At 33.4% G+C, this 13,420-nt stretch overlaps 1 protein-coding gene across 6 annotated transcripts; it reads right to left on the bottom strand.

The window, feature by feature from the left end:
• Positions 1-12,806, bottom strand: LOC100266146 (uncharacterized). 6 transcript variants are annotated; one of them, XM_010662869.3, is made up of 8 exons: positions 12,518-12,806; positions 11,838-11,894; positions 11,619-11,694; positions 2,754-2,833; positions 2,561-2,610; positions 2,384-2,468; positions 2,156-2,278; positions 1-382 (listed from the first exon to the last, which is right to left on the bottom strand). In XM_010662869.3, exons 1-8 carry the CDS (start codon positions 12,773-12,775, stop codon positions 158-160), a joined length of 954 nt encoding a protein of 317 aa, XP_010661171.1. In that variant the 5' UTR covers positions 12,776-12,806; the 3' UTR covers positions 1-157. The 6 variants fall into 6 exon arrangements, with proteins under 6 accessions (XP_010661171.1, XP_002271467.3, XP_019080961.1 ...); XM_002271431.5 differs by having other exon boundaries at positions 2,156-2,254; XM_059743193.1 differs by lacking the exon at positions 1-382 and adding an exon at positions 389-1,169.
• Between the last annotated feature and the right edge of the window lie 614 nt (positions 12,807-13,420).

Genomic DNA, 13,420 nt, shown 5'->3' with positions numbered 1-13,420 from the left:
GAATTAAACATAGCGACCAAAGAGATACTGAAAGGTCAATTTGTACACATTTTTGCAGGAGACTCAAAATTTTGAGTTACAGCATTGCACGTCTAAAACTCAAGTGGGCTAAGGAGCTAACAAAAAATGAAAGCAAGAGAAAGAATTGGGAAGAATCTCAAATCAGCTTCTGGTAGAGCCTCCTATAGATTTTTGCACCTTCAAATTCTGCATGAATCTCTCTTTCGGTCCGTATCCCCATTGGGTTCTTCACCAACCATCCTTCTTCGTCACATTGCATACTGGGATCAATGGTATCAATGTGTTGAAGCAAATCCGACTCTGCATCAAAGCGATCCCTCATGTCAACTGCCACTTCAAGAACGTCTGACTGTATAAACACCTGTTCAACCATGAACCACATAATGAACACCTACTATGTATCAAAGAACAAAAGCAGCAATGCTGGTGAGGGTTTTCTATTAGACAGATCATCAGAAAGAAATTTTCCTACCATCTGCAGCAAAATGTAGTTGCTTCCAGAAGAGTGTAGTAGAGGAAGAAGAAATTTATTGGTTCATGGTCACATAGTCAATTTCAGTGCTGGACTTTCACATTTAACAGAAGATTCACAGATCACACTTTCAAGTGACAGGACAAAAGAGAGTTGAGAAAGACGAACGCTACACAGTTTTTTAGCATAAACATGAATATATTTTTTATCATCTCCCCACAGAAAGAGGGGCTCTTATTCCAATGTTTCTCGACTTTAAGGTAAATAAATGCTGGTACAAGCAAAAAGAAATCTTCCAGCTCTTCACATTAAGGAATCTAATGTTGAATATCCTGTTTCATAACCATAAATGCAAGGCATCACAATGATCATTTCTAGACTGTATAGGACTCATCTAGCCCTGATACTTTGCATTGGAAATGTTAAGATTATTCAATTATGAAAGGGAAAGGCTGGACATGCCACTCTGGATTTAATGTCAAAGACTGACTGAACAAGAAGGAGCTACCAAAGCAAGAGACTCCATGCCAAGTTCTGCAAGTCCCAACATGTTCCTCAACTCCGAGTCCCTGACTCTTTTAAGTTAAATGTATCTGCAAACACCATTTCAACTCCATCTACTCCATAGACCAGCTTATTAGTACAAGGAGTTACAGAAGTAACTGATCATGTACACCTACCATAATTTATATAATCACAAGGGAATGAGGTGAACTGTAATCTGATAAGAGAATTGATCTAAAACAAGCAAAAAGTGAACTAACACATGCACCATGCTATTGTTTGGAAATGTGTCTCATGAGGTCTGGAATTGCGCAGTTCCCCAAAAAAGAAAACAGGGTATTTTGGGATTTAAATTTTTTTCATTTAAAAATAAACTTTGGAGTGCACATGTATACTTCCTGTGTACTTGATGTAGCATTTTTGGCTCTTTAATCTATATTGCTCTATTGCCTATCAAAAAAAAAAAAAAAAAAATCTAATTACTCGAGGGATTGGGTCAATTGTGGCCAACGTTAGTTTTGTTTCCATTGTGAAGCTAACTGGCATTATTTTCATAATTTCGAGATTAATTTATGCATAGCTACTGTTTTTTTCTGGGTGGTGGTCACTCAAAAATTAAGAGATTTATGTGCGACCTGGCATTATTTTTCATAATTTTGAGATTAATTTATGCATAGCTACTTTTTTTTAGCGGGTAGTAGTGATCACTCAAAAATTAAGAGAAATTTATGCAGACCCCCTTTTGAATTTTCTCTATCTTGTGGTAAACTAATGCAATGAAAATTTTCACATTTGTCAGCAAATTATATCATATAACCTCTTAGTATTTAAACATTATATCATATGAAATGAATGACCTTGTTTCATATTTCAATGAGACATTCCAGGTACTTGCTTCTTGTTTTTAGAAATATTAAACATGTTTTATATTACATGCTGTTTAAGTAGAAAATATCGCTGCAACATGACTTCAAAAGTAACATGCACTTCTCTATAAGCCAATTCCATGACTAAAACAACAGAGTATGTTCACATGAAATTCCCAATTAGTAAACATCACCCTGTTTAAAATTTTACGAAGTTGATGTGATCTAAGAGAATTTTACTTGAGTAAATCTTTTAATGCAAAACTGCTCATTATATGATCGAAACAATTACCTGTCCTCCAGGCATCAAATTCTTCACGATAGAATCTACTAAAGGCTTCTGGACAACTCTTCTCTTATGATGCCTCTTCTTGAAATGAGGATCTGGACACTGCATATGAATATGAGCCAAGACCTATTTTAACACAGACCCGCTACAATTTAACCTAGTTATTAAATAAGTAAGATGGGAACAAAAACATATATATGAAAACCTACTTTATAGACTGCTCTAACTCACCAGTAGTGAAACCAACATCAGGGGCCCTGGGTAAGCGGATACTAATTCTTTGAAAGAAATGGTGGCATTTGCAAACATGAAATGTCTGGATTCAAACAAAACATCATTAAAATGGCCAATACAAAATATTCTTGGTCTCGTTCTCTACCTCGAGTGAAACAATTTTTGGAACCTTACATGTTATGAAGAGACAGCTCTTTCACCCAGAATTCAGCGCGCTTGGCCAACTGCAGGGGAAACAATATTACCACATCAAACCCATCATGCCTTGAAGTTCTGAGGCAAATAAAAAACCAAGTGATTACAATATTAACTCAATCAGAAGAATTCTCAAGAGTGTTGCAAGTAATCCAAGGAGTGTGTTCTGTACTTTCTGCCTTATTTCCAATCCCAAATAATTTTGTGAATCAGGATTTCTTTTTGCAAGCCACATGAGAAATCTGCCGCTACCTGGGAATTTTGTTAGAGTTAATAAAAATTTAAAAAACATTCCTCTACTTCTTTCGCAAGAATAATAATGAAAATTAATGATATGTGACAAGAAGATTAAAAGAAAAGACAGATTTCTCCCTTTTGATAAGAAAGAATAAGGCTAGAGTTAAGCGAACATCATCACATGCCATAGATTTACTACAAAGCAACAGCATCCTGGTTCATGCAAGAAGAAGTACTTACAACATATTGCAAATCAAACCCTAATTTCACAATCAAAGGTATTCCATTAAGTCCTATTGTTTGGGGGTGGGGTTTAGGGATCTTCATGCCAATTTATCTTGGTATCTATAACATGCTTGAGAGGATATGCAGCCAAAATTATTCACTGCTCTGCCATTCTATCTATCTGACTCCTCCCCATCAAACCAAAAGAAGTTACTATAGTCCCATTTGATCTCAAGGGAAAAACCAAATTTAATTTGGTCTCAATCATTCTTGCAAACACCAAAATTTCATGGGATATAAATTACCAGTAACTTGGTCACAAATCCACAAATTCCAAATTCTCTTTGATTTCTTAAATGCCAACTCAAACAAACTCAAGTTGGACAGTATGCAGGTTCAATACACTGACACTTGACAGCTGCAGCACAATTCGTCAAAATTGTGGGTGTCCATAAATGACACATGTGATTAGCTGAAAGGTACTATAACCAAGAAGATAAAGTCTCCCAACTTAAATTTTAAAAGTATTTAATTTTCAAGATTAAATTAATAAAACTAAATATTCAATACCAAAAAGGACAGATAAAAATATAATGATCTGCATATTCCTAAATTAAGGAGCAGATTTTCTAAATCAAGGAACAAATTCCTTCAATTGAAATTCAGGGGGCCATTCCTTGAACAGGTGCTCCTTTCAGACAAAAGAAAAGCAAGTACTCAAGCTCCAAAAAATTTCAAGAGCTCTTCAACAAGCTTGTAAAAGAAAATCAAATCACAAAACAAATCAAATCAACCACTTTATTTTTTGAACTAATCAAGGAAATCACTATCATTTATTTGAGATCAAACCTTTATTAGCCTTTGATTAAACTTGTGATTTGAGAAGACTACTGGCCACTGGCCACCCTTGAATCAAACTAAGGCAATTGAATCAAAGGATTTTTATTTTTTGTTCTTTGCAAAGATGTAGCAGCAAAAGAAAAAGGTATAATTGCAGGGAGTCACATCATTTTATTTATATTAATGCAAAATTCAATTTGATTCAAGTTTCTAGTCTGCTTTATTTCAGGATGGTCCATATAAATTTCTAGCATGCTTGATAGGACCTTCTTTGACTCATCCTTTAAATCCATAATTGAATTGATATGATGGCTCCAAGTGAAGGCAACAATAAGTATAGGGACAGACATACTGGAATTCTCGAACTACCATTTATCTCCACTATGAGATTCATCAATCATTCCAGAGCCATTATCTCGATAAAGGCATCTAGTCTAGTTTTACGAGTTTCACTTTCTTCAAAGAGGATCTCTGCTGAGAAGAGCTAAGATGGTTTTTCATTGATGTGAGTGGATCTTCCTACAGGGTAATGCACTTCATGTAGCAGTAAGCTTTATTATTTCAGTGTATGGTAAGAAGATTACATACTTGGGGCCAAATCTAAAACATGATTCCAATACTTTTCTTCATCTAGGAGAGTCCTGACACAAATATCTTCCCTTTCTAGCCAACATATTCTTGATACTTTCCAAATCATATGCTAAAGTGATTTTGACACCACAGTTGATTTAGTTTTTTCTTATCTTGTCACCAAGGATAAATAACTGAAAAAAGACTAACCACATAGGAGATATCATAGAAATATATGCATCATCAATCAACATCACAAGTTTGCTAGGTTGCATGCCCATGTAGTTCATCATGCTCTCACAAGGTATAATTAGATATCGTCTGTGATTCATCATAGTGTGTGGTTTACCAGTCTCTAACATTTCGGTCATTTGAGGAAGAGAAGTTCAAGATGGAGTGAGAAAATAGATAGGAAACATGTATAGACATAATGGATCTAAGACATGGATGCATGATTCCTGAGATACAAAGAGTAGATAATCTTGTTAATCCAAACATAAATATTGAATAGGACAAGGATAGTAACGTAGAATAAGTGGTCTCAAATCATTTTACTTGTAAATTTAAACATCTAAATAGAATAGCACCAAAGATTCTACCCAATGGAACAAACTTGCAAAATCATATGCAAGGAGACAACCAAATATTGTCCCTTCTACATCCTCCTTTGATAATTATAGGTCATCAAACACACTTCTCTCCTTAGAGGTATGATGAGGATGAATCTCTAGGATATACATCAAGAAAGGGAATTTGTATTAGTTGCAATTAAAGTAGGATTAGAATTACTTGGAATTAAATTAGGATTAATATTAATTGGAATTAAATTAGAATTAATATTAGTTGGAATTAAAGTAGGATTAGTATTTGTTAGAGTGAAATTAGGATTAGCTAATTAGATTATAAGATAATTAGAATTAGAGTCATAATAGGTTATTAGAATCGTAGTAAACTTTGGATTTTTCAAAAAAGCCTATAAATAAGGCTAGTCGATGTAAATCAAAGGAATGAATTGATTGATATTAATAATATTATGATTTTTTTCATTGCAATTGTTGCAACCCTCAATGGTGAGACTCCATTTATTTTTTTCTAGGTGAGACTCGTAGAAGGCCTTAGTGAGGCTCTAAGGCTTCCGTCTTCTCTTTGTCGTTTCTTCTTTCTCTCTATTTTTTTAAAAATTTTATTTTTCTTCACCATAAACTTTATTCCTTGTTCCTCTCCTTGCACCCTAAAAATAAAAACCCTTGCCCACCTACTTGAGTGTAGGCAACCATCCTAGGGTTGTCCTACATCAATTTTGGTATTAGAGCGAAAGTTCTTGGCATGAAGGCATATGCAATTGAGGAGTGGAGCAAAGTATGCAAACATGATTGAAAGCTACAACTTTTTCATGCAATCATTGGTGAACATACCAAGGCTAAACAAAGAGGAGGATTGGTGACGTACTAGCATCTTTTGAGTTCGTGTTGCTTACCAAGGGAGACTATGTACTTTGATTATTGATGGAGGTAGTTGTTCCAATCTAGCTTTAGAGGAGCTTGTTGAGAAGCTTAATCTAAAGACAGAAGATCATCTAAATCCCTATCAAATAGCATGGGTAAATGACATATCTATTTTGGTGAATTCTCGTTGTCTAGTAACATTTAATTTCAGTAATAATTGAGTTATCAGCACGGTGTGATGTTTTGCTGATGAAAGTTGCCCATATTATGCTTGGAAGACCGTAGGATTTGATGAAAGGGTCCAACATGATGGATATGACAACACTTACACACTTGTGTGCAATCAGCGTAAGAAGATCCTCCATCCAATGAAGGAAATTCCACCACTTAAGCAACCAGAGGAAAAATTAGCACCCTTGAAACTAGAAGAGTCATCAAATACTCCTATTAAAAAGCAAGTTGAAGTTACTAGTAAGGAGGAAGAAATCATCAATGATATATCTAGAATGCAAGAGGTGATGGAACCGATCCTAGATCAACCAATAGAAGAGCTCAAAGAAGTTGTAGAAGCTTTAGAAGAACCAATGCTTGACTTCCTAACGCAAAACATTATCATGAATGGTGGCAAACATGAAGAATTTGTTGAATTTTTTTTTTTTTGATAGGTAAATAAGAATTGTATTAAAAGAATGAAAGTATACATGTCATATATGAAGAAAAAAGGACAAAAAGGCGTGAAGACACAAAAACCCACTACTGCACCCTATCGTGAGCCCCAATCCACAAAGTCTAACAATGATAAAGATTCGCCTCAATGTACAATCTAACCCAATCCCAAAATAGATACAAAAAAGAATTTTTAATTGTTTAATCCGTGCTTTCAAAGTTGTCAAAAGCCCTCCTATTTCTATCCCACCATAAAGCCCAAAACATACACAACGGAACAGCTTTCCAAGCCTTCTTCCTCCTTTTACCCATAAAGGACCCGTGCCAACTCAGAAGGACTTCTCTAACTAAATAACTTGACACCAATTGAATGCCAAAAAGTGCAAAGATCAACTGCTACAACAAACGAGCTTTCAAACAATGGATGAGAATATGGTCACTAGTTTCTTCTTCTTCCTTACACAAGTAACATCTATTAGGAATCCTCCAACCCTCTTTTTGAGTTGAAATTTCTTTTGAATATAAAGAATTCAAGAATGTTATTCTTCCACAAGACAATTTACAAGAAGAGTGTGGGATGCAACTTTCCACAAGCTTGTTGATGACATATAATTATTTCAAGAACTATCAACATGTTTTACAACATTGGAAAGTTTTTCGAAGTTTGGTAATTGTCTTGCATGAAATTGAACAAATTCAAGAGATCTTGATGTCTTGTCTTATCATGGTAAAGAGTCAATGAAGAAAGAAAGGGTGGAAGACATTGCTTGGGATTTCAATTGACCATGGAAAAATCACTAAAACTTGATGTTGAGTTTTTTTTTCAAATCAGGGGGAATTGATGAGGATGAATATCTAAGATATATATTAAGAAAGGAAATTTGTATTAGTTGCAATTAAACTAGGATTAGTATTACTTGGAATTAAATTAGGATTAATATTAGTTGGAATTAAATTAGAATTAGTATTAGTTGGAATTAAAATAGGATTAGTATTTGTTAGAGTCAAATTAAGATTAACTAACTAGGTTATAGATAGAGACAAGTGGCAGCCACCTTTAAAAGTTTATCAAAGGCGCAAAGGAGTGGGCTCCAAGGCCCAAGCATTAATTTGGCACTCTCTAGATAATAATGGGCTTAGTTGGGATCTTATATAAGTCAATATGGGTTCAACTTAAGTTATGGGCTTAGTCAATGGTTAAAGTTACCATTTTCAGTCATTATTGTTGTCATTTTCCAACAGTCTTTAATGTGGTCAGTAGTCAGTCCAAGTTTGTTATTTTCAAGTTGCATTTATTGTGTCTAGTTCCGAGGAGTTATAAGTCCCTAGAAAAGTCTTATATAGTAGTTGATTAGTCTTTTGGAAGGAATTAATCAATGAATGAATTTTCAACAGCCAGTTTTTCCTTTGTGAGATGCAAAAAGTACTTGGGTGTAAAGCCTAAGGTTTCTAGGAGTGATTCCTAAGGTCCTTTCAATTATACTCTCCTTTCATTTTATTTCCTATAATGCATCAATTATAAGATAAATTAGAATTAGTCATAATAGGTAACTAAAATCTTAGTAAACCTTGGCTGTTATAATAAAAATTAGAGTCACAATAGGCTATTAGAATTGTAGTAGACTAGGGATTTCTTAGAGAAACTTATAAATAAGGCTAATTGATATAAATCAAATGAATGAATTGATTGACATTGATAATATTATGTTTTTTCATTACAATTGTTGCAACCCTCAATGGTGAGATTCCATTGATTTTCTTCTAGGTGAGACTCTTATAAGGCCTTAGTGAGACTCTAAAGTTTCCATCTTTTCTTGTCGTTCCTTCTTTCTCTATATTTTTTTTTTCTCTACCATAAACTTTATTCCTTGTTCCTCTCCTTACACCCTAAAAATAAAAACCCTTGCCACCTACTTTGAGTGTAGACAACCATCTTAGGGTTGTCCTACATCAAGGTATGTTGTCAAATCTTGCATACAAATCCGCATGGATTATACACATTGGCTTTAGGTCTTCTTTACATCATTTCTTTAGTGGTGTAAAGAAACATCCTCAAGCCTTTATAGGTAAGCTAAGAACAAATACTAACAACTTGCTAGAAAGAGAGGTTTATCCCATTGTCAATCCTAGGTATTTTCCAAAAATTAAGCACAACTTGATCGTAAAATAACCCATATATTGATGACTAGAAATATGGAATAAGTTTCAGAAAGAAATGGAATTTTTTCATAATGAAGTATGGATGGGGTTTGTAGCCTATATCCATACGAAGGTTTTAATGACAAAGCATGAAGATCCTAATTGAACAATGATGCTCTTGGAACTAAATATTTAACATAGTCTTTCAATCAAAGCAATGGAGGACCTGTAAAAAGGAAAAAAAAAAAAAAAAAGAAATCTCTCTAATGCCTAAGCAAATAATAATTTGGAGATGATAATGTTTTACAAGAATAGAGAGGGTACTTAGTACATAGTCCATCTTGCATGAGTTTGGTATAGCTGTGTGGCTAGATGTCTAATCCTATATATCTCAAATTATAGGATACTCAAACTCAGCTGAAAATGGATTTTGAATTGTACTTGATATGACATAATAAAAATATAAATAATTGAAAGCAAAAAATAACAAACGCACACATGCACATACATAAATATCTCTTCTCCATTGTCCTCATTAAAAAGAAATTTATAGTGAAGCTGAAGAGTCAAAGCATCATAGTATATAGAACCTAACTTGAAGTTGGACTATAGTGAAGCTGAAGAGTCAAAGCATCATAGTATATAGAACATAACTTGAAGTTGGACTATAGTGAAGCTGAAGAGTTAGAGTATGATAGTATATAGAACATAACTTGAAGTTGGACTTTTGCTTCATTATGGCCAGTTTAGTCCTTACCAAAATTGTAATCTCCAAGCCCTATTTGTTTTGCAAGTCCTCATCTTGAATTAGAAGAGAAAGATGAGTATTTGATTCTAACATACTCCAACATATCTTTAAAAACCCAACAACTCAACACATCTTCTAACCATTCCCAATATTCTTTTTGTGCAAGAGAGCTCTTCGAAAACATCAAAATGAGGAATCTACCCAACTCTCACCTTAAGGATGAGCAAAGAGTTGGAATTGATTTCTAACATCAACCTCCTCATGATAAAAAGAGGTTAATAGTAAACATCATAGGCAGGTTTCTTTCTAGTGACTTTTCATTTACCTCAAATTGGTTAATTCACAAGTTACAAATAAGGATGGCAACAGGGTGGGTTCGAAACAAGGCACCCCAATTTTGGCCCCGCTTTGGTTATTTAAACATATTCCCATCCCTGTCCCAAAATAAAAATTAAATGGGGCAGGATGGGTATGGTAAATTCCCATACCCGCCCCATTCCACCCTATTTAGTTTTTTTTTTTTTTTTTTTTTTTCAATTTTTTCTAATTTTAATTATTTTAAAATAAATATAATTTATAAATAAATAACTATTATAAACTATAATAATTTTTTTTTTTAATTTTTTTTTTGTGTTAAAAATAAAAAAATAAAAAAATAAATTAAAATACTTTAAAAAAAAAATTATATATCTAAACGAGATAGTGCAAGGTGGGATAGGGCAAGACAATATCCAAACCTACACTGAACCTGATATGGGTCAAAAAACCCCTTAACTCATTTATTATTTTCCCAAGTTGTCCAACTAGGGACAGAGCAGATGGGTACCTAAAAAACCCTGCTCCATTGCCATCCCTAGTTATAAATGCAATGAGTTAACACCTTTGGAGCCTAAGGAGCTGTAAGTAGAATAAATATGACAATAATTATCCCTTATTCTATGGTATCATCTTTGCCTTCGACAAAGGACATGGTATTTATAACAAAGTACTTGAAGAAAACCATTCTTACACAAAAGAAAGTAAGTGCAAGATGTTAGATACATTAAAAAAGGGAATAATAAAAAACTAAAAAAACAAACTATTATTGGTTGGAGTTAAAATTGAGTACATCAAATGTGTCAAACATGAAGAGTTACATGGTAAGCAAGTCCCGCATATTGAACAAGTGAAATGGAGCAGAGATTACATTGTAGCCAGACTCAAGGATAAACATTGATTCTTTTTGTAATAAAGCATCATAAGGTGAACAGGCATACTGCAGCAGTAATTGAGGTGCAGTAAAATATCCTGGGTGATTTAAACATTGAACAACTTGATGTCGAGAAGACTAATTAAATCTTCCTTCATAAGAAAAGATTAATGGTTTAATAATATCTTAAAGAACGTGCCTATCTTAAATCAAGTATTATAAAACCCATATAATTACCTATGAATAAATAAACTTTTGAAACATTCTTATTAATTATGTTATTTGTATGGTTTATTTCTATTCAAATGATCATCGCACAAAGAACACCAACTCAAGATATGGTAGCATCTGTTATAAAAATCATCAGAAAACTATGAGAAGGACTAAGCAAATAGTACCTACAGCCACAAACCAGTAGAAGAATAGAAAACATGTCCAATTATGTTCCTACAGGTGTCAATGTCTAGAAGGTATTGGAGAGATGTTTATGCAATTTATGGGAACTCCATGGCATACTACTCTTCAAAACATAACATATTCTACATCATCAAACATCAAGTGATCCGACTTTTCTACTACTTTGTGCAGCATCATGCATGACATTTTCCAAAAGTCCAAGCATAGTAACAATTTCTGGACTGTAAAGGATTAAATATCTTGTAAGAAACTACCCCACAATAAAGAGAAACAAAAGATGTGTTCTTCAAGAAATTAAGAAACACAAGTCTAGACATGACCATGTTCCTCCCATAATAGTGGCATATTACCAATAAATACTAATAATGTCAGAGTTCTTTTTTTTATCAGACAATGATTTTAGATATATTGGTCCAACAAAAAACTAAATATGACCCAAATGTGCTTGTTATTATTATCCATAATAATGAACTAAAAATGCATTAGCATTCGAACATAATCAACAACTGGAAAAAGCTTATAATTCAAAAACAGTGCATATCACAAGGAGTGAGCTAGTACCACTTCCAATATCAACCATGAGTGGCAGTGTGGAATCTTTAAAGACTTGACACCAATTAGGCACTGGTGCAGGGATCTACAAAATCAGTAATTACTTGGGAAGTGAGCAAATCTCCTAATACAAATTGAAGATTTTTCTTTTTAAGGAAAAACAAAATGTTGAACACAAATATAAAATTTCTGCACATGAACATGGAGTTGGAAGTGCATGATGCATACTGAGAAAGAAGGAGCAAAAGGGTTGACATGCTGCCGAATTCGAACATGACCTACCTCCTGTAACATTACAATTTTAACCAGTAATCAATCAACCAAACTTTTACATTCCATTTGAATACAGAAAAGTACAGGGAGAGGAGCTGAAATGAAAAGCAAGAAAAGATTTAAGAAAAGTAAAAAAAAATTAGTTTAAATTTTTCCCTCATCCTTTCTCCAAATTCCATTCTACCTTATACAGACAATAAAGAATTTAACAATTTATAAATATTTAAATAATTTTCATTACTTTCTGTTTTCCTTCTCATAGTCTACGAAAACCAACTACCCTTTTTTTTCCCCTTTCCCTGGTAATTTCCATCATCCCAGCAAATCATTTGAAACATAAGCGGCAAAAGGAAAGCTCAAAAGGAATTTTACTTCCAGAAATAAAACCCTCCCGTTGCCAAAAGAATTTCAGCATCTTTCTTCCCTCTTACGCATTCTTTGCCGCCAACCAAACACGACCCACAATAACAATGATGACAACCCATTCGATCATTTCTATCAACATTATTGCCCCCGATATATTCATATTAACCAAAGAGGCCTTGACAATAACTACAAAGATTATGCGTTCAATTACAGAGACTCTAACAATAAGAAGAATGATAGGGTTAGGGTTGGGGTTTCTGAGAGTATACCTGAGAAACATTGTCGTAGTTGAGGTTGAGGTCGGCGTACTCCAAGGCAACAAGTTCTGGGCTTGTGAGTTGTTTGGCTGTCGAAGCAACAGCTGTTGGGCTGTTACAGAAATGGCGGTGATGATGAAATATAGAAGAAGAAGATGAAGAAGACAGAAGGTGGGGTTTGATTGTGATAATGTTGTTGAGTGCAGAAGAACACGGTAGTAGTCTGGCATTGGGCAAAGCCCTGTGGCAGCAAAGGTTGAGGGAACCCATAATTTTTTTTTTCCTATTCTTTCTTTGTAATCTTGCCCTTTATCACTAGAATAAATAAAAAATAAACATTTGACAACGTTACTTGAAAAAAAAAAAAAAACAAAACCTGTTTTTTCCAATAGTTTAATCCATTTGGAAATGCTTTTGAAAAACATTTTAGTATGAAATATATCTTTAAAAATCAACCAGGTGTTTGATAAAATTTTAAAATCACTTTTGAAGAGTTCAAATGATTTGTATTGATTATTGGAAGATCATGGTGTTTGTTTTTTTACTTAATTCTAAATAGAATATTAATGTTTAATAGTGTTAAATATTAGGTTGTTTGTTTTTGTAGTATTTTATTTCTATTAAGTATTAAAAAGTAAAAAAACTTCTATATAGTAAAAAGTTTATAATAAGTTATGAAAAAGTAGAAAAACAAACAAACTAAATTTTGAAAACAAATTGCATTTAGCAAAAAACCAAAAAAACAAACACCAAATTCTCTTAAAATATATATATATAATAAAGAAAGTAAATCTACTAAAACCGTTTCAAATAGAAATATTGTCCCACATGCTCTTAGATTTGAATTTCGCTTATCTTTTGAAATCAATTTCTATTTGATTTCATAATGTTTTTTAGCTTTATTATTAACAGTTA

Source organism: Vitis vinifera, chromosome 15 (genome assembly GCF_030704535.1).
Source record: "Vitis vinifera cultivar Pinot Noir 40024 chromosome 15, ASM3070453v1".
NCBI lineage: Eukaryota > Viridiplantae > Streptophyta > Magnoliopsida > Vitales > Vitaceae > Vitis > Vitis vinifera.
The sequence above is the reverse complement of the archived record's forward strand: the minus strand, read 5'-3'. Positions and strand labels throughout refer to the sequence as shown.